This window comes from Anopheles merus, chromosome 3L, assembly GCF_017562075.2.
Source record: "Anopheles merus strain MAF chromosome 3L, AmerM5.1, whole genome shotgun sequence".
Classification (NCBI taxonomy): domain Eukaryota; kingdom Metazoa; phylum Arthropoda; class Insecta; order Diptera; family Culicidae; genus Anopheles; species Anopheles merus.
Genome location: NC_054085.1, coordinates 1,312,472 through 1,335,105, shown reverse-complemented (window position 1 = coordinate 1,335,105; position 22,634 = coordinate 1,312,472). Strand labels below are relative to the sequence as shown.

The 22,634-nt window shown below is 39.4% G+C and overlaps 1 protein-coding gene across 5 annotated transcripts in view; it reads right to left on the bottom strand.

The window, feature by feature from the left end:
* Positions 1-13,973: 13,973 nt before the first annotated feature.
* The window catches only part of LOC121599810 (neuronal growth regulator 1-like), a 28,679-nt gene continuing 20,018 nt past the window's right edge, over positions 13,974-22,634 (bottom strand). For all 5 annotated transcript variants that reach the window (XM_041927888.1, XM_041927883.1, XM_041927885.1 and 2 more), the window contains 7 exons: positions 20,919-21,065; positions 20,439-20,809; positions 19,782-19,932; positions 18,597-18,751; positions 16,707-16,853; positions 15,920-16,379; positions 13,974-15,343 (listed from right to left, as the gene is read on the bottom strand). In XM_041927888.1, coding sequence (XP_041783822.1) covers positions 15,147-15,343; positions 15,920-16,379; positions 16,707-16,853; positions 18,597-18,751; positions 19,782-19,932; positions 20,439-20,809; positions 20,919-21,060 — 1,623 coding nt within the window. In that variant the 5' untranslated portion in view covers positions 21,061-21,065 and the 3' untranslated portion in view covers positions 13,974-15,146. The remainder of the gene's footprint in view (positions 15,344-15,919; positions 16,380-16,706; positions 16,854-18,596; positions 18,752-19,781; positions 19,933-20,438; positions 20,810-20,918; positions 21,066-22,634) is intronic.

The following is a 22,634-nucleotide window of genomic DNA, read 5'->3' as shown; positions in this document are numbered from 1 at the left end:
TTAATTATTTGATATGTTTTTACTGAATTGAACAGTTTTAAACCTTTTGCAATGGTATTTTACATTCAATCAATACGGAAACTATTTTGCATTTGCTAATTTATGTGTCAAATCAGTACAATTTGCTCAAAGAACTGTCAAATTTGGAAAACCGCGTATCTCCGAATCCGCGTATAAGAGGTACCGTGTATCTCGGGGACCGCCTGTATTATTAAAATCATCCAAATAATCGCAATATTATACGAAAAAGCGTTTGACAGCACGTGCGATAAAATCGCATGCGATGGAGCACAGACACGGGCCTAAGGCCGCTGTCAGACTCACCGAAAACATCTTCAAACCAAAAAGTGTGTATACCAGGTGGTCTCGTCCCATACAAATTGCCAACTAAATTCAGAAACAAAAAAAGCTCCTTTTGACAGAATGGGTGAAATTAATTTGCACAGGAACGGTTCGCATTTCTTCGCAACATATACGTATTATACATTGGTGTCCTCATCGACGACATTATTTTGATACAAAAATGGATTTTAATTAGTTCAGATTTGGTTTAGCATACAATTAGAAATATTTTACGTGTTTTTCAAGGTATTTTATTGAAAGAACGAAGAGTTTAAGCGTGTTAGGCTGCGGTCTAATGTTGTTAAGCGCAACATTTTTGCTCGGAAACATCCCAAATAGCCAGAATTGCTTAAGAAGCTCATTTTGGCACGCTAAAGATCGCTGCTCGAATTCGCCTTTTGCAGTAGTTAAACAGCACCAAAATTCTAGGTGAGTCTTTCAAACAGCGCTTAAGCAGCTTCCTTATGCTACGGTGCCGGGGATTATTTTTCTTTGTGTTTTATTTTCAAGCAAGGGTCATCGATGAAATAAACAACAGGATTTGTTTTGTTTGTGTTCATGTGTATATTTTTAAATCCTAAATATTCATGAATTATACAAAATGTCACACAATTTACTGTACAATCACAATCACTTCACTCAATATTCCTTCTTCAATTAACTAATCTAACTTGTGCAGCAGCAATGAGATGATTGACGGCGTCAGACTTTGATAATTTGACAAGAGCCACTTTGTACCGATGTCATGCATTAAAAAGCTATAAAGTTCCACCAAGTTCGGTACGCTTTCTTAACAAGCCTTCAAGTTCCATCATGAACCCTACACATAGTGCTAATCAGCCGCAAAGTTCCAAAGAGTACCATGTGCCTGTTAAAAAGCTCCATAGTTCCGCAAAGTACCGTCTATCTCTTAATCAGCCACAAAGTACGACATCGGAACGATTTTTCGTTAAACAGCCCCAAATCAGCTATGGAGTACGAGCAGGCTATTTGGGATATCGCTGAGGTGGTCTATGAATGTTGCTGGCAACATTTCGCTTTGACATTGTTTAACGTCAAAAATTTGCCAATTAACAGCTCAGAGTTTATTTTTTATGAGTCACTTGTTGAATAAAGTGTTGAAAAAATAATATATATAGGCGGTCCCCGAGATACACGGTTAATGGGGACCTTTTGGGGAGGCGGTCCCCGAGATACACGGTACCTCGTATACGCGGATTCGGAGATACGCGGTTTTCCAATTTGACAGTTCTTTGAGCAAATTTCACTGATATGACACATCCATTGTGACATACCAAATAATTTCCGTATTGATCGAATGTGAAATACCATTTCAAAAGGTTAAAAACTGTTCAATTCAGTAGAAACATATCAAATAATCAATTTGGTAGCTAAAACAACCCCCTACTTGCAAAATTGCACGAAAATTAGGGATATTTTGGCTGGAAATCACGAGATTTGACTTACGCGGAAATTCGAGATACGCGGTATTTTGCGGCCGTTTTCGGTCCCCATTAACCGTGTATCTCGGGGACCGCCTGTACTATATTTGAAGAGTTTAAAAGTGATAGATAAGAATTCATGTTCATGAAGTAGTTATGGTCAAATGTTAATGGTGTAATGTTTGTACCATGGTCGACCTGAGTTCAATTCCATTTTTATTATTTTTTTGATGATTTAAAGTTTTATTTAATTTTTAAAACATCCAGCTCGAATAACTTCAAACCCATTTACTCATTGTTAGAAATGCGTGTTTAATAGTTAAGCTGTTATTTTTATTGTTTTATTTATTTCTTTTAATTCATTTAGTATCAACACCCCTTCATACAACCAAACCAGTAAATAGCACGATAATGAATAATAATATGGTGGCGCAACTGGCAAAGTGATTCGAAGTAGAACTAGCGATGTGGTTGGTAGCATCAAGGATGAAGCATGAGCATGAATTGGAACATGAGTGGAGGGAGTGATTCCGAATTTTCATTTCTATTTTTAGCTCTTTTTTGCATGGGTTCATCTTTCACGTGTGTTCACTACCCCCAAAAAGGATCTGTCCCAACCCAAATAGCCAGAATGGCTTCAGCAGCTCATTTTGGTACGCTAAAGATCGCTGCTCTAATTCGCCTTTTGCAGTAGTTAAACAGCATCAAAGTTCTATGTGGGTCTTTCAAACAGCGCCTAAGCAGCTTCCTTATGCCACGATGCCAGGGATTATTTTTCTTTGTGTTTTATTTTCAAGCAAGCGTCATCGATGAAATAAACAACAAGATTTGTTTCGTTTAAACATATATGTATATTTTTAAATCCATTGTATTCATGAATTACACAAAATTTTACACAATTTACTGATAATTCACAATCACTTCACTCAATTTTCATTCTTCAATTAACGAATCTAACTTGTGCAGCAGCAATGAGATTATTGCCGGCGTCCGTCTTTGACACTTTGACAAGAGCCATCTCGTACCGATGTCATCCATAAAAAAGCTATAAAGTTCCACCAAGTTCGGTACGCTTTCTTAACAAGCCTTCAAGTTCCACCATGAACCCTACACATAGTGCTAATCAGCCACAAAGTACGACATCGGAACGATTTTTCGTTAAACAGCCCCAAATCAGCTATAAAGTACGAGCTGGCTATTTGGGGTATTTCGTTGGTCTTTTCGGGGATAATTCGTTAACGAATTATACCCGAAAAGACCAGCGAAAACCAGCGTGGTCGAGAGCTTGGGGTGTCAATTCATACACCCGATCACCATGACCTAGGTAGGAATAGAGTGCGGGCGTTCGTGCGGAAAAATCAAAATTGTTTGATTCTGACCGTATTAATCAAAGTGTATGAAGATCAGGTGGTCTCATAGCCTGTTTTTATAGCAAAAGTTGAACGTCACTTTTTGACAGCATAGGTGAAAACATTTCCTCAAACAAGCTTTCTGATGACTTGCCTAAACAATCTTAAAATCTTCGTTATTTGCATTGCAATACTTGAAAAGCACTCAAAATATTTCTTTTTGTAAGCTTAACCAAATCTGAACTAATTACAATCCATTATTGGATCAAAATAATGTCGTCGATGAGGACACCAATGTGTACTACATATGTGTTGCTAAGAACAAAGCAAACCGTTCCTATGGAAATTCATTTCACCCATTCTGTCAAAAGGAGCTTTTTTTGATTCCAAAATTAGTTGTCAATTTGTATGGGACGAGATCACCTGGTCTTCATACACTTTGGTATTAATACACGATGCGCAATCTCAGATTGCGCATATATTCGTTTTATCAAAACATATGTCATTTCGCGTAGCCAACCCTGAGCTATAAACGTCATTTGCATACAATTTCAGATTGCACCAAGATTGCGCATAAATTTTAAAGATTATATGTCCGAGATATATATGTATATATATTTTTTGACAGATAAATATATCAAACCGATCCGTTTGACAGAGAAATATATGCGCAATCTGAGATTGCACATCGTTTATTGCTACGGTGACGCATGCGGTTGGAATCTGTCACCCGTTGCGGGTGTCAAATTCCATACATTTTCAGAAAACGCACGCACGCCCGCATCAGCGATTATCGCTACCTTAGGCTGCGCTCTGGCTCCAATCGAACAAGACATCCGACTCGAACAAATCCATATAAACATATGGAGGTGCACTGTCAGACACAAACAAACAAACAAGACAAACATGTCAAATCCCATACATTTTTCATGTTCGATGTCGTGTTCGATTAGTGCTAGAGCGCCGGGTTAGTTTATTCGGCAACCCGCTGCGCAAAGCGACGGAAGGCGTTATGGCGTTCTGAGAATTTTATCATGCCTTCCTTTTCTCTCCAACGGCAAATTTGTCAAGCAGCTCGTCGAGCTACCCGTCCCTGGCTCCGCCTCGTACCCCTCGCCTGAACGCGCTGCCGTAGGCTTGGATGTGTTGGTGCATCAGACGGCGAATCGCTGTCAGCCGTCGTCCGTGCTTTTTCGCTCCATACCGCCATCTCTTTCTCGCGTGTGGTCAATGCTCGCGAGCTGTTGTGGCGGCTAAAAATGCCGTTAACAAACATTGCGGCGATGAAGTTGCATTTTCACAAATCAAACCAAAAAATCGCAATGAGTTCAAACACTGCAATATAAAAATGACTAAGGAATCGCTAGTTTACGCAGGAGGGTTTGCTGTGCAACGCGCAGAATCCTAATCCGCATTAACACGTTCAGTTCGGCGCTGATTTTCATGAGCTTACCGTTCCGCCGGCATCTAGAACGCAAGCTGATTGTGGAACCGGTATACTGGAAAGTTCACTGGCAGTTCCTGGGGCCTGCCATCGTGCTGAACGTGTTAAGCAGTAAGCATAGCACTAAGATTTTGCTTTCGCCTGTTGCAAAAACTGTTACCCGATTACATAGATATGCTAAGCATCCTGCGCATGGTTGTGAGTGTGCGTGTGTATGCAAAACTGTCGCCGAATGTATGCTCTTCCGGAATGTTATGATCCATAGGTCAAAGAAAGAAAGGTGTTCATGAAAGGCGGAAAGACGAATTGAGGCCCCTGTAAATGGTAACTGATGACCGGGAGGAGGGGGTACTGGCACACAGCTGTTGGGAGATAGATTGAACATTATACTTAAATTGCAGGCGGATGGAGGGGGGATGGATGGATTGAACATTATACTTCTCTAGCCACGGGGCACCAACGACCATCTTTCCGGGGGCCGTTGTCGCTAATACTCTGTCCACTTGTAGACATACGACATACTACAGACTAGAAATCTTCGGCGACCGCCTAGTCCGCCTACCGTTAGATCCACCGCTGGTTCATGACGGTGTTTTTTTCTATCGTGGAGGTGCATCCTTCCCCCTGCCTGCAGCGTATGCATCGAGCAGGAGACAGTGTGGCAGTATGCAAGTTGCCCGCTGGATAGGAGCGGTCCCGCGGCACCGCCATCATTCCGCACATCTTAACAGCATGCCCGTCATGGGTTCTAACCGCGTATGAACCGTCCGCCGTAGCAACAATCCGGCTACGTGGTGTTCAAGTCCTGAAATGGCCGGCATGATCGCATAGGCTATTACCCCTACAATAATAATAATAATAAGAAGAAGAACTTAGCATAGCAGTTTACACCTGGGGAAGAGTTTGTCTCGACTTTGTTGCTGCCGGGCTACCGCTGTGACGCGACAAATGCACGGAATGCACTCTACCAAAACATGAACCTACCGATCCGAACTCATTCCAAGGCATTGCCGGCAATCGGCGTCATGATAACGACTACAAACCAACAAGCCACCAGATTCTGGACGGACAGGTGCAGCACCATACGCAGTGGCGGATTTAACGGTGCGCGGACTGAGCGGCCGCGGGGGGCCCCGTCAATGTAGGGGCCCCGTGTATGGTAATTCCAGCATATAGAACAATGTGTACAGTAGTATCAGCGAGAGCTTCTGTGCTAGATAGGGATGAATGGATGAAGGGACTCATAAACTATAGGGCCCCAGCACAGAGAATTCTGAGCACCCCCCCCCCCCCCCCCCCCCCCATCAGCAAACCATTAAAGTGTGTTTGATTCAAAACCTAATGCAACAATATGCACCCCCCCCCCCCACTCGACACCAACCGTGGGGCCTCCACTCCTTTTAACGCTTAGGGCCCCCAATACCCTAAATCCGCCACTGACCATACGCGCATCATAATAAACAAATCCAGAAACCTCTTTTGTATGGATTCAATTAAAAATGTTGTTTCCACTTGCGTCCGCTAGCTGAATTAGAAAGAAATGTGCTTCATATCACACGCACGTTTGCTTCGATCGTGTTTCTTTTTAACACCTCCAACAGCAGAACCGATCGCAAAGATGCCAATGCCAATGGTTGTGTTGTCTGTCAGGTAGCGAGATCGAAAATGCATGGACTTTGATTATGCGTACATTTTCATTCGCTATGGCTACAAATAGTTATGGGGTTTCCAAACGCACACACACAAACACACAAACACGCGCGCTCAAACTCACACACACACGCACGCACACATGCATGAACGCGCGCACGCCAGCACGCACGCACTCACGCACACTCACGCACGCCCGCACGCATGCACGTACGCGCGCACGCGAGCACGAGTGAACGGTCACTTTCCCCGCGCTGTGTGTGTGCGTGTGTGTGACAAGACCCGAAAACGCGAGACAGATTTCGGCACATTAAAAAATATATTTTATTGCCACTATACACTGTGCTACATGATGCTTAGAAGGTCGTTGAAGCGTCAAACATGTTCAAATTAAAAAATATTAGATTAGTGTTAGACGTTCTCCTACGCTTGTTTTAAATAGGCTTCTTCACCCTCAATTGGCAGGGGCATCGAATGGTCTCATCAGCAGCGGCACGAAATAAAATAAACAATCAATAAACCGATAATGCTTTGAATCCCAATCCAGCTTCTCCCACAGCGTCTCAAGGTCACACACAAATTAATAAATGCTAACATCCACCAATAACAATACACAACCGCAATGCACATATGAGTATCAACGCATACACCGCAACAGCCAATCAGCTGGCGGCGGAAGGCACGGGCAGAAGCGCAAGTAAGGCAAGGCAGGGTGAGGGAGGGAGAAGAAGCGGACGAAAAAATGGGCGCCAATATTTTTAAATTTTTTGACCGTTTTTTTTTTGCTCCGCCGCCATAAATAGTTCGTCCATTTCGCCAACAGATGGCGCTAAACTTGCTCGACCCAGCGCAGGAATCGCTGAAGTCCAGCGCGGGGATCGGGCCAAAATCTGCGCTGGCCAGCGCAGATTTTGGTACATTTCCTGCGCTGGAAACTGCTCGAATTTGCGCAGCGGGGGAATTGATCAATACATGCAAGTAATTGCAAGCAAGAATAAAACCCCTCAAAATGTTCAGCGGGCTTATCTCTGCGACCGTTATTCCCCAGTATTCCATACATTTTGTAGGAAAAGTTATACTTTTTCATGTTAAAACTTCAATAATTTTAGTTGTATTGAAAAATAAAATTTCTAATTTGATACAAAGGTATGGACATTAGTCTTATTTACTTTGATGAACAGACGCTAGTTGAAAAATCCTGCTTACTATTTAAATTATTATTTTTAAGTTCGACAACTCACTTCTTCGATGGAAGTCTTTAGTTTTGTTTTCTGATATTACTTATCATTACTTATTTATGAAATACATGGATATAAATTTTATTCATACATTTTTCATGTAATTATTATTACATTTTTTTCCTTTTTTATTGTTTCATAGTAATTCGATCTCTCTTTTCTCTGTTCGTGTTTTTTATGTTAATTGAAATATGAGAAGGATCTTGAACATTTCATAAAATTAAAGAAACATTTAATATATTTGAATCGTTTGATTCAAAATATAAAAAAACCTTATTTAAAAAACTTTTTTTGTTATAAATAATAAAACGCATTAGTCACAATCGTGAATGAATTTCTTTACTAATGTATTTAATAAGGTGCAGTATCAAAGACATGCATATGAAAAATAACCAGTTGTCATAGATCACAAAATATTTTCAAAAAAGGTAAATGAAACCTTAAAATTCTAATTTCTTCATTAAAGTAAATAAGACTAATGCCTTAATCTGTATACCCAACCCAACACAAGATAGGCCGGAACACAAGAATGCAGCGCGCGCCCGCAAGCTACGGTTAAGGCAAGAAACCCGTCAGAACGTGGAGAGCTACAGACGACTGACTAAACAGTAAACCCTGCTCTTCCAGGCCAAGCAGCGCCATTTTGAAGAGTCAGATGAACAGGTGCTGGAGTGGATAGCCCAGTCGAGGGACACCCGCTTATTATACAGGAGATTGAAGGAGGTACGGAGGAAATCTGGAAGGAAATCTCCAGATAGATGAGTGGGAGGTGATCGAAAGGTGGAAGTGCTACTTTGAATGACACCTGAATGGAGCAGATGCAGCTAGTCTACAAAAAGAGCGACAGGCTGAATTGCTCGAATTGCCGCCTACAAGATCCTGTCCCAGATCCTATTCTGACTTACGCTCCTTGCTAGAAATTTCGTCGGCAGCTATCAAGCTGGGGTTGTTGGTGGCAAATCCCCCACCGTCCAAATTTTTATTCTACTCCAGATCCTCCAGAAGTGCCGAGTGCGCAAGATCATACACCTCCTGTTCATCGACTTCAAGGTGGCCTACGACACCATACCGACCGACCGGAATAAGCAATGGAACATTAGAAATATCACAGGGGTCTGAGGGAAGGTGACGGACTCTCCTATATGCTCTTCAACATCGCCCTGGAAGGTGTCATTCGAAGCGCGGGGCTAGACAATGACATCTGTGACACGATCCTCTACCGGTCTCTCCAATTACTTGGCTTCGCGGATAACATCGACATCATCGGGAGGACAACGACGAAGGTGTGTGAGGCGTACACACCACTCAAACGCGAAGCAGCAAAAAATGGATTGAGAATCAATGCGACGAAGACAAAGTGCTTGTCGGAGACTCACACCATCTGAGAAACAGTCGGCCTCAGCACAATTTTTTCGATAGGCGCTCATGTAAAACTGACAGTATAACTATTTCTTTCATACTCTTACATGAAGTCGATTGCCATCGAATTCAGTATTTAGTGTAGGCAAACAATTTTTTTATATGTAACAAACTATTTTTATCACCCAAAATATTGAAAAAGAACCAAAACATTTACCAACTTGCTTTCACATAACATTTTTCAAAATCATTAACCTTGATTTATGGCATTTTTCTGATATTTGATAATTTCCGCAGCTCAATGCGTCGCGGATTTTTCCCCATACAAAGCGGAACGATCGAATTTTTGTAGTATAGTTCATTTTGCTCTTGAGTGTCATGGTATACCAGTTTTCAAAAAGACCAGTAAAATGAACATCTTGGCGGTGAAATGAGTGTCAAATGACATCAAAATGACAGCCGGATCGATCGATTTTTTTCGATCGAAAAATTGTGGTGAGGCCGAGTGACTTTTTGTTACCGTATCAGGATAGTCAGTCCTACGTATGGGGGCACGGTCTATTTGGAGCTTGAACCCATGACGGGCATGTTGTTAAGTCGTACAAGTTGACGACTGTACCACCAGACCGGCCCAAATTATTATTATATTTATTATTAATTATTCCAATCTCTCATTAGCTTGAGCAATAATCAAACTTAAAGAAATGCTCAGTGTTAATCGAACGTGTCGAATTTATCAGAAACATGACTGATATTGCTCGTTATGCGAGATTTTACTCGTTTAAATTAGTATTTCCTGAGCATTTACATTTGCTCGTTATGTGGGGCACTCATAATGAGGGGTTTCACTGTATGTTCAAATGAGCATTTTAAAAGCATTAACCACTTTGATGGTAGGGCCATATGATTCAAAGCGGTTTCCATTAGCCATTTGATAGCAAATTTGTCGATTTCAGGAGATCATATTCGATCAATCCTTCCGGGTATCTGAAAGTTTGTCTTGGGAAGAATCCAGAATAGGTTAGTGATACCACTAATGAGCTATTGTAAAATTAGGGAAATCGAAACAATTGTAGTATGTTATGAAAATAAAATAATTATATATGTCATAAAAATAAGTAAATAAACAACAATAGCCAAGTTTAGAAGAAAAATATAATTGATGTTTTGCAGTTTTCAATAAAGCATACTCGTTGTTTTGCGTTGTACAGCTTCATTGTTTGTATTAATGTGATCTTAAGAATCGTGTGTAGTATAGCAATGCGATGCAGTGAAAAATAAGTTGCAAAATTTGCTGTTCCTCTTTTTATGATAATTGATGTGTGTTTTTGTTTTAAATAGATGAGGGTTTCATATTAGATTGAAGAAAAACTTACACGGATTTGCATTTTTAGACGTATTTAGTCTACCTAATCATAAAACGACACAATCGTAACGACGGCCAAGACCAAAGTCCCATTTGCAATCTTCGTTAGATGAAATAAGAGTACCGAATCGCATGCTACGTTCCATTACTTATTCAGGGCATGTCCATTTATCGCCAAAGTCCAGTTCGACTGCTGAACGTCATCTGTCGGTTCTGTATCCGGGTCTCCCTTAGCATATCAGCTCATCCCAAACTTACTAAGCGACTGGTATGCGGACAACATGAGCCCTTTTGTACGGGATAACAGCATTGCTAGAAAAGTTTACGTGTATCAACGCACCGTATTCCTCGTGTGTGCTGTGAACTGCGGGATGCCGAGATGCAAATTCTTCTCTCGGAACGAAACAATCTCAAAACTTCGTTTCCGGTACCTCATCTACGCAGGGCTTTAGCGCACATGAGTATGCATGCTTGCGTACGACAACGGAGGGAGTCGCAATTGCAAGAGAAAAGCAAAGCAAAATGCAATTAAAACCGGCCGGGCTGGACAAGTTTGGTCGAAATATTGCCACATAATAGCATCAAACTCATCACAAACCGTTGCAGGATTGAGGAAATGGTTTGGCGATGCATAGATTAAGGGAAAATTGCATTGTGTTTTATCGATTGAAACGTATACCACATGCTGGAACTTGTGCTGCGACATTTTATCATAAATGCAGTAGAGACAATGGTTTAAAGAACCTGCTAGCATAGTGTACGTGAATGTTGCGTTGCAAAATCATAAAGTAACTCTCAGAACATGTCACTTGAAACTGCAATCTTACAGCAAAATTCGGAAAGCTTTAAGTAACGGTATAAGGGAATGAAAAAAAATCTTCAACGAATTTAGCAACACTAGGAGTTCATTTCATCTTGTGTTTAAAAAAAGTGTACAACGCACAAAAAAGGTCTTTTTAATGTATTATAATAATTTATTTAATACACCAGTGGAAATGTGTTAGCATGATAACTGCATTGTTCATCTTCCTTATGAAGAGTTCCTTTTGAGTTATCACTTTTTTTGTTTATTTTTTAGAGGCTTTGGGCCGATTGGCCTCATTCGCCTCTTTATTTATCACCTTTGCTGTCATGTAGGAGTATATAACTAAACCTAAACTTGTTAGTATCAAGCAATCATGCTGGTAGACTTTGTATTTCAATGATAGTAATAAAACTTGTCGAGTTTAGTAGTTTATAGCACAGATCCTCCCCGATATACGTTATTAATGTGAACCGGAGGCAATAGCACATCTCGAATATAAGCGGCAAATTTCGAGGTTTTCAAACAAATTACAGCCTCGTATAATTTAGTTTGAAGTGGAAGGTTTTAACCACTAAATTAGTTATTTGATCTGATTTCAACTGATGATTATAATATTGCAAAATTTAAAATTCGATCAAACTAGAATTTATTTTGTCTCTGACATTTGATGTATCAAATCAGTACAATTTGTTCGAAGAACTGTAAAAGAAAATCGCGTATATCGAATATGGCGTATATCGGAGAATAGCTGTATAAATAGTAAAAAGAATAACTGTATATAGCAGATAGTAAAAACTATGTAGTTAATGGAATATGTTTTACATGCAAAAACTTTCCAATTTGAAACATTTTTAACACATTTTAAGGTAGCTGAAACTTTCCTATAATTTTAAAACTATAAATAATTTATTACTTTCCTACAACTTACCTTTTTTGAAGCTGTTTGCGTTGTTTTTTTTTTTGATTTCTAAACGTTTAGTTCTAATTTAAGAAAAAATGTAAATATCTTACCCAGTAATCTTTCGATAAATAAAAAAAAACTTAATTTTTCGATTCATTTCATTGAACTGTATTTCAGCTTTTTTTTCGTTGTTACTGTATTGTATATCGTACCTTTGGATCAATTGGATGCTTCTTTTGTATAACTACACTTTCACAATCAGTACAATTATTCGTTGTACTGTTTGGGACACATAACGTTTGTGGTTTTACATAGCTCGTCCGTGAATGATTCTATTGCTAAGGTTTTTTTCATCTGATGATGATGAAATAAATAATATTTTCATCTTTAATCATCTTCTATGTTTACATTGTGCTTACCCCAGATGTTTTGTCTTTTTTTATTTTGGGTCTATATTTTTTAGATATGATAATTTCAAGCTTTTTCGAAATTTCATAATTTTGGTTGAAATGAATCCATGCAGCAAATGTAATGGGATAGAATTAAGATTTTCTCCATTGCACAATCGGTGCTTTGTATGCATGCAATTGTACATGCACACATACAGATAACGTTTATATTACTATAAAACTAGGAGATTTTTACAGTGCCTTTTACACAATTTGAGCAATCGTTTATGTTCACACAACTACCCTTACGATGCTTTTGGCTTGTGTTCAAAATGATATGGCACGTCTCATATTTGGAGAAGCCGCTCGGCTTGTGCAAGCGCACGAGTCTACCGTTTTCATCTATGATAATTTTCAAAAACAACTCGACAAAGAGCTTTCGTTCGTCACAGTCAGGTGAGCTTCGCGGTATGTTAGCAAAGTGGTGTATACACAAACGGGTAAAAATTTTCTGCTGGGGTTATATTGTTTCAATGATTATAGCATGAAACGTGTAAAGCACGCTTTCAAAAAGTTTTACTTCAGACGTCGTTTAATATACATCTCGTCAATCATTAAGTATACAGGATGACAACAAGCTTGACTTGAGAAGAATTTTCTGTACTGCCGTTAAGTGGTTGATTCTGCAAATCCGGTAGCGAACCGTTGTTGAACAATAAAATGCTGGCTTCTGCTGCTTGACCCAGGTTATAATCTAATCCAGATTGGGGCGTGATGTTAAGCTATGTAGTATGCAACTCTCTTAAGAGTTGAATAAATTCTTAAAAACGTACTGTACAGCGTACGCCAGGCACACAGCTTGAAAAACAAAGTTTAATGGAAGTTTTTTGTTTTTGTTTTAGTTAGAAAAAAAACTGCATGTTATTCTAATTTTTGTTCGGCAATATGTTCGGTAATTAAATATGTATAAGCTCCTATCTTGAAAAGCTGTAGTCAAATGCAAATCAAAACGAATATTTGCTAACATACTACTTAAGCGAGCTGTAATTTACTCCGTGTCAAAGCTTTCTTTGCGTCTTTGTTGTTTGAATCTAAAAAATAATAAAATAAATACGGCAAAGCCCTCAAAATTGTTAATCAGATTTTCGTTTCATTATTTTCTTTGTTAGAGTAAATATGCATTATTTTTGCTGGAATGTTAACATGGTTTTGATTTGTTTTTCTTTTGTTCGTTCTTATTTTGTAGCATAGCTTTACCTATCCTTTGTGATAGCTGTAATTGATCTCTCCTTAGTGGTCCCATAACATAAATTATTTTTACATGAGAACGAAATTGCTATCTCACATATCGTCTTTTGTGCGTATGATGATGCAATAGTCGGTTATTTTCAGTTGCTGTAAAGATTGTAAAATCTTGTTTTTGGGCTGACAGTTTCAGTTACCTTGATTGCAACTGTAACGTGGAAGGAATATACGTTGCAAAAAGATCTATTTACACATGTTTCTGAAGGACTGAGTTTTTGTATATGAAGTTCTATCTTCTAGCTGGATTATTTCAGGATAATAAAATGATTATGTCAATTGTATTTCTGTGGAATGTCTGGAGCGCAAGTACATTGCATGCATCTGGTGTTTGGCGCAACAACCCTCTTTGATCTAGGCCTGATCTTAGCCATATGTGTTTATCTTCTGAGAACAGGGTGGTCAGGAATATCAGTATTCGGTTTCCTTTCCTGATTTGAACCCACAAAAAGGGTATGTTGTTACGTCGCACATTGGTATGACGAGGTCGACTAACTACACGTCTTTGAAAGTATCTGTGTTGGCAATGGTATATGTAACATCATTTGAGTTTGTTTTCATGATTGGTAAAGACAGTGGCTCTAGCGAGTAATGGAAGTGATGTGACGAATGATAAATGGACATTACCAAGCTGACGAGCATAAAATACTTTAGGATCAATTCTGTTTAATACACTTACAAGATTTAAGGGAAGATTGTTATAAGCTGGAACGATAACTCTTTGGTATCGCGTTCGTATATTTTCCCATTTTCTCTAGCCGCACAGTTTCGTAGTGACCCTTATTGTAAATGCATTTAATATATTACACTAACCATGTCAAGCACTTCCATACTATTTGCCATTTGTTGTAATTAATTTTTGTGGCTTCAGCTAGAGCGTTGTTTGTTTCCAACTAAGCTTTAATCAAAGTATTGGGTAGTTATTTTCATGGCAAAAGTATTTATCTACATCATTTACCTAACTGCATATGAAATTCTATTGTGTTTCATTTAGAAATATAAAAATTCCTTGTCAATTGAATCAATCTATGTTTGATTGTGATTGTATCGATAAACACGGCAGCGGAACAATGATCAAATCAACCAAAAAAAAAAAACAGCGAACATAGCGGTGGCGCTTATTCTGTTCCGAAATATATGAAACACTATTGTAAGAGCACCACATGGTTGTCCCTTAAACTTCTTAGTATGCAATTTTGTTGACATCGTAATCGAAACAACTGTCTCATTTGTCCATAACTCATGATAAGGTCTGGGAGTACGTGCTGTGTATGAACTGAACTTAATTTACTAGATTAATGGCAAATTGAAATTGAGTATCGTCGATTGCATGCTTGAATATTCTGTTGCCCATAAATTAGTGGTTGCTGTTGATAATATGTTTCCATACCTGCGGTTCCATAACACACAGTGCCCCGGTGAGGAAATTCGGTGGATTTTTGGTGACTCCGACGGTGTAGTAGTACGGCGAAACGGAAGTGACGATGCTCGGCGTACATGCGAATCCATGTAGCGAGTTTTCAATGATTCATTGGAATGGAAAGTGGAAGATACGCAAATCATACCACCGATAAGGCAGCGTGATACAACGACGGCAGTAGGTGTGTGGTAATTAATACGATGAAAATGGAAAGTGTCCATGATTTATGTAAATGAGTGCCTGTGATCGTACTAGCATCGCTGCTGCTCAGCAGTCCCTTATCTAGCAACCCGGCACCGTGGACGGCAGGTTGTGCGGATGGCTCCAGTTCCATATCTAAGCAAGTGGGAGAGTGCAAGAAAAAAAAAACACCCCAAACCATGTGGGGGTTTAAGAGAAGAACATAGAAACAAAATGTGAGAACAAATCATGTAATTAATGGAAGTAATTTCGTGGTTTGGATGTGTTTTTTGCATTATGTTGGTTTTACTGACAACGACCACGCCGTGTTATAAGTGAATAATTACTTCGAAAACATACGCTTAGAGCAGAAGGACCATACTACATGGAACTCACATGATAGAACAAATGCAATGCCGATTTGTATGCAAAGTTAACAGGTATGTAAACGACAGCATTGCCATGAAAGCACATAAAAAAAAGTCGTTTAAAACAACAAAACTCACCAAACGAGGTATGAAAGTACTTTTTTCTCCTAACGTCGTTTGGCAAACGTTTGCTTTTGGCAATGATTTGAATGAACAGGTAAAATTTATTCTCTAGTGCCCTCACACCAGCGCAAAAAGGAATCGAAATAATGAGATTCACTAATTTCTTGCCGGAAAAGTTTCAGCCACCCATACCGCCCCATACCTGCCCTTCCCCATCCCTACACCCTGCTGCTAGACATACCTTCCGAACGAGTGGAGAAGTGAAATATACTCGACAGCTTGTTCCAACCATGATCGTTCCGCGCCTGTACCCGTGCTTCATAGTTGCTAGCTGGTTTGAGGTTCTTCAGCTGAAAGCTCATCCGATGCCGAATAGTGGGTTGGCGTACGGACGTGGCGTACGGAGGCACCAAATTGTAGAAGTGATTGGGTGCACCGTAATCATTCATCTCCGGTATGACAACGTTTTCCCACTGGTCGCCACCGTGGGCACTGACGCTGCCGCTGAATGGGCTGCTATACAGGTGGCTGTTTGTTGCTGGTCGATCACTGTAGATGTGATTGTCAAGGGGGTTCTCGTGGTGCAAAAGATGCATGCTTTTCGAGGCAAGCCGGAAGAACAGACGATATTCGCGGATTGGAGAGTAGCTTTGTACAGTCCAGGAGATGTTGTACTGATCTCGATAGCTGCTGAGTGTTGGCTGCAATAAATATGATTTTTCACCAAACATTTCTAGACTATACTGTAGACAATAACTGGGACAGGTTGTACATAATTTAGGTAGAATGTTTACGTTTGAAAAGCAAAATAATTGGATTGGTTTTACTGGCGCCGTGTCTTAAGTCATGCGAGGTACGTATCAACTGCTGACATAAGAATGAATTAAACCTAAGTGTTACTGGGAATTGGGGAGTGCTGCTATGTAAAAAATGTAATATCATTTAGAAACAACGAATTTACAGCGAGTGCCGTTTTCGTTAGTCGAGGTTTATTAAAAAAATCGTACGACCTTTGGTGTGGTACTTACCGAGTCAAAGTAACATAGCGTTGGCAATCCGCTGAGGGACAGCGTGCCACGGTCTTTGCCAAGAGCGTTCGATGCCTGACAAGTGTAGTTCCCAATATCTGAGTATGTAACATTACGAATAACGAGACTGTACTTGTTGCCCCGATTCTGTGCGCAAAAGATAAAGAGTACGAGAATCATTAGAAGAAGTAGGATTAAAAATCAGGAAACATGCAATGCTTGCAGAAATAAATGTAACTTGAGCGATTTTTGTCGAATGGGTGACACCATATTTGCTGATTGCGAAATACCGCACTGAGATTCGTTTCCGTTTTATGCGTTTTATCTGCTACGTAGTGGCATTCTATAAAGCGAGAAGATCTGGGGCTGTCTAGTGATTGCACTGGACTGGCAATTCCGATTGTACGAGAGTAAAAACCTTCTCAGTCATTAGACACATTGATTTCACTGTAGTATCATTCTGAATCCGAATAACACTCGCTGGCTTAAACAGGCAATCAGATACATGCAAATGAAAATGTGGGACTTCAAAGATACGCTAGATTCTAAGTTACTAATAATGTGCAATCGATCGAAAGTGGTGTGTCACTATACTTATACTATGCTGGTTTGTAAAAGAATAACTTTTTTTTCCAATTTCGCTTTCCAATACGGAAACCACTTAATCATTTTAAGGACCAAGTATTTATGAGCAACGTACATTTCATACATCAAACCACCTTCGCACATCAAGTAAGAGCCCAAGACGAATAAATGGAGAAAGGGCTCGAGTCTCTTCTACACTGTATGGCAACGTTTCGAGTGATGGCAAACACTGCCATCTCACAGCATGAGAAGCGATAGAACAACATGACGTTCTTGACAGGGTGTGTGCGCTATCATGCTATCTTTATGCTTAGCACGCTTGAGCGTCTGTGTAAGAAGTGTATTGCCTCCCTTTTTGACGGTTGGCTGGTAAGCTCATGCAGGAAAATGGTGGTGGTTTCAATTTCTGTTTCAAAATGAATTATTATAATAAAACTTCCACTCATTTGTCGCGCGAGTCGTGCTACGATATCGTTGAGTTGGAACTTTTGCTTTCCGCACGCCGCCACCATGACTTTTCTCGCAGACGAGTAAATTAAATTGAAAGTTTTAATTTACCAGGCGACACATGGGTAACTGACATTATTCTTGTGAGTGACTGAAATCCGGTATGCAACGATGCGAGGGGTTGGGTTGGAGGTTATTATTATGGAAGTTTTTTTCAGCTTTGTTTAAATGATGTGCGCTAGATGATAGAGTTGTAAAACGCCACGAAGCAAGGAAGACATATGTTGCTTGCATTATTTTCGCCTATTGCTGTATGCGTCTTTCGAGAAAAATATGTGATTAAAAATGTGTCTAATAATGTTTGATAAGGTATATTTATGTATAATAGCATGTTTGTAATGAATGCTGCCAAAATTTATTTATTAATAATTATTGCTTTAAAAATAAAAGGAAAGAGAGTCGCAAATACAACAATAATCATCAAATTTCAGCCAAATTGCCATTTCCAACAATGTTAAACGGGATGATCAATTGTGCCCCCAACTTTGTATTTAGTTCCTCGCTTTATAAGTGAATGTCTTTAACAAATGCACAAAAGTGCAACCAAAAGTCAATTTAATTACAATATGAAGATTTCTGTTAACGTGAAAGATAAACCAAACTGAACATAGTTACGTTGAGTATATAAACTTTATCACCGCCATGGAACAAAGACTAATACAAAATTATACCACCGTCAGTAGTTGCATGACATTCGTTGCACTCAATTCCTCGTAAGCAGGCGTTGTCGATGCAGTAACAATTCTTACTATCATATTTTCGCACACAATCCTACATGAGTAGCTTGCTGAAACGCACCTGTTGTGAGAACTGCTCTGTTATTCCGAGTTGAGTAGTGTCTTGATACCAGACCACACTTGGCGTAGGCTCTCCATGAACGATACACACCAGCTGAGCCTCGTGACCGATTCCACTATGCACAGTTGGTTGTTCTACTTCAATTTCTGGAGGATCTATAAAGATAATAAATCTGGCATGGTAAATTTGCTTATGGGAAAGAAATACATTTTTGCCAAACATTGTTAGAAAAAGATTGCGATATGTTGTTTGTTCGTATGCTCAGTAACTGTTGGGTGCAAATGAATGAAAAAAAAAAAAATTGCGATTGCTGCGCGATTGTACCATGCATCGCATAAAAAGTGTACGCCACCAAACCGTGTCCTTAATTTTGAAATTGTCTAATGAGTGTGATGCTATTATGCTGCAGTAGCTAGGCTCGGCTATTGGTTTTAATTGCATTTTGCCTTGCTTTTCACTTGCAATTGTGACTCTCCCTCCATTACCGTTTCACAAGCATGCATACTCATGTGCGCTAAAGCCCTGCGTAGATGAGGTACCGGAAACGAAGTTTTGAGATTGTTTCGTTCCGAGAGATGAATTTGCATCCCGGCATCCCGCAGTTCACAGCACACACGAGGAATACGGTGCGTTGATACACGTAAACTTTTCTAGCAATGCTGTTATCCCGTACAAAAGGGCTCATGTTGTCCGCATACCAGTCGCTTAGTAAGTTTGGGATGAGCTGATATGCAAGAGGGAAATCGGATACAGAAACGACAGATGACGTCCCACAGTCGTGCTGGACTTTGGCGATAAATGGACATACTCTGAATAAGTAATGGCACGTAGCATGTGATTGGGTACTCCCATTTCGTACTACACGACACTGAAATAGTGTCGTGTGGGTGCTATTGTATGCACTGTCTAAATTTCCACGAAAGAACTGATGAGAAAGTTAGCACATTAAAATGAAAACTGGAAATTTCACTAGAATTTGGTATGTGTTGTGTGTTGTATGGGATGTGTTATTTTTCATTTCATTCTTATAATGTTATCCTCGTTTCTATCGTCTATCTAATACAAGTGAAAACATGTTCAATGAATTAGTTTGATGCAGGAACAAATCGTTTGATTCATATTGTGAAATATAATTCTTGCATAACTGTTTGTATATAATTTTCAACCGATGTTTTGAATACCTACATAATACATTTACGAAAACCTCTCTGGTGTCCGGTTGACCGACACGATTATCTGCAGTACATTTGTAATGACCACTGGTGTGTCGGTTAGCATGCAGTATGTCGAGTACGTTGCCCGTCTTGTTTGCCTCTCCATTTGGCATCATGTTATTCTACAAAATAGATGAAGAAAGATAATTTTGCTTTTTAATAGACTTTAAACGTGCGTGAGGTTCGTCTTTATAAATGACTTAAATTATTATGGTTATAAAATACAACAAAATAGTTATTTTTTCAAGAAATGAATTAAGCATGACGGTCTGCCACATTATTTGTGTCTTAGTAATTGTTACTATGTTTGTTACAGTAAAAAGTGGTTGTATGTTTCATTTTTCTTCTTCTTTGGCACAACAACCGCTGTCGGTCAAGGCCTGCCTTTCTACCCACTGGTGAAGTGAGCTTGGCTTTCTTTGACTTATTGTTACCATAGCAGAATAGTCAGTCCTACGTATGGGGGCTCGGTCTATTCGGGACTTGAACCCATGACGGGCATGTTGTTACGTCGTACGAGTTGACGACTGTACCACCAGACCGGCCCTTTACCAATGATAATAATGTTTCATTACCAATGATAATAAAAACTAATGAGAGAGAGAGAGAAAAATAAAAGAGTTCTTACCTTTCTGGACCACACAATTTTTGGAGTCGGATTACCGGATGCTCGACATTCCATGCGTATCGGTGCTCCTTTATGAATGTCCATTTTGTTCGATGGTGAAATGTAGTCTATTTTTGGAGGTACTAAAATTTCAAGTGTATGTACAATTTCTTTCGGTTCCATCGAACCAATCTGACAAATGTAGTCCCCAGCATCCGAATTGCGCACGTCTCGGATTTCTAAGTTATACCCGGTTGACAACGATCCATGTGGATCAGTATGCGCTTGCACTGGCATTAAGCGAATTCTCGGATTAACGGTAACCTTCACATTTCCAGCCGTTAGTACGGCAATGTCGCGTTTCCATGCCAGCACATATTGACTAGAGTTTTCTATAACAACACGTCAGAGAACAAATCAGTTTAAGGTGTTTGAGAGTGTTTAGTTGGGGTGTGATTATTTCTTGTTGTTTTTGAAAATAGAAGGATAATATTTGATTACCTGTTTCATTAATTTTACACGGCAACACTACTGTAGAACCGATCGCTATACTGTACTTTTGTCCTAGTGTGAGAAATCCAGGAGAATATCTATCTTCCTCTAGAAAATTGCTGTCTGGAAAGTGTCCACTTGGTAGAGCCATAGATTCTGCAAAAAAGAGATAGTTCATGGGGTGTTTTTAAATTAAAAATTTTATTTTTTATATTATATATTCGTATCATATTTTATTCAAAAATATAATGCGACTTCTTTTTATTTTTATATTTTTGTTTATATTTATTATATATTTATTTGTACCAAACAACTTTCAGAAAAAAACCCAATTTCCTAAGAATGTAGCAAGTAGCTTTTAGAAAGACCTGCATTGAAAGATGTAAAACATGAATAAACACTGTATTCGTGTCAATGTGAGACCCGTGGTACAATCATCTACTCGCACTGCTTAAAAAAAACATGCAATTCATCAATTTAAGCTCCGTATGGACCAGTTACCCTTACGCAAAACTGACTATCCTGCTATAGGTTAACATATCAATCTGAGATAGTGTGACTTCTGTTGACAACATTGGAGATGTGCGCCTATCGCAACACCTATGAAGCCGTCTGAGTCGCTGCCAGGACAATCGTCACTACTCTTCAAATTAGGTGGAATCTGGAGAATAAACCATCGGCAAGGCACTGAAGACGAGCTGGACGGCGAATGACGAACAACGGGCGTCTGACTGGTCCAAGGGATAAGACTCTCCGCAAAGGTTACAACAACCTGAAAAGGGACAAATCTCATTGTCCTTATATTTTCTGCTTTTCCTTTTGTCCATGTTTTTATCTATTTTTTTATTTTTTTATTATTTTTTTATTCCCTTTTATTTTCCTCTTAGCAATCTATTGCGTACCAGGACAACTGCAATGTCTAGTAAAAAGTGGTCATAACAATCAACGACTCGTCGTGTTAAGAAGGGCTTTCGTCGTTTAGTCGTTCGAGTTACTAAATAACATGGCCGTCTTCGGTTCAAGCCTAGTATCGATCGTACCTCCGCAGCAAGGATTGACTATCCGGCTGCGTGGTAATTAATTAAGTCTCGAATGCCTTATAGGCCGGCATATCCGCGTTAGGACGTTACGTCAAATAGAAGAAGAAGAAGGTAGTTGTATTACGCATGAAAAGACAACGATTTTTGGACTTTTATCCCTAGGGGAAACGGCAAGCAAAATTGCACCAAAACGTGGCTGAAGGGATGAAGTTATTGTTTTGTGAACATTTTGTGTTTCTGTGCATGTAGATCTGTTGACAATAGTTCCTTAATAGAATACTACATTTAACCTTAAAACACCATACTAATTGACAAAACCATCAATTGCTACCGAATTTCATTGAAAATGAATCAACTCTCGTTAAGTGGTGCGTATTACCGCATGAACCCATAACTCTCAGAACGGCCATATATTAATTCGTTCTTGATTGCTGACTACTTTTTTCGTGACTACAACTCGTGGTTCATAAGAAAATAGAAAAGGTGCATTTTGCCCCAAGGGTGCATATTACCCCAGCAACACCTAATTAAACAATACATATTACAACAAACGTATATCATTGGTAAGCAGTTCGGTATGAAAAATACTTGCGAGTATTTTACACATACATCAATCATCAATCTCAAAGCGTAATTTAAGATGTTTTGAAATATGGAGGCTCATTCATATTACTTCGGTTATTTA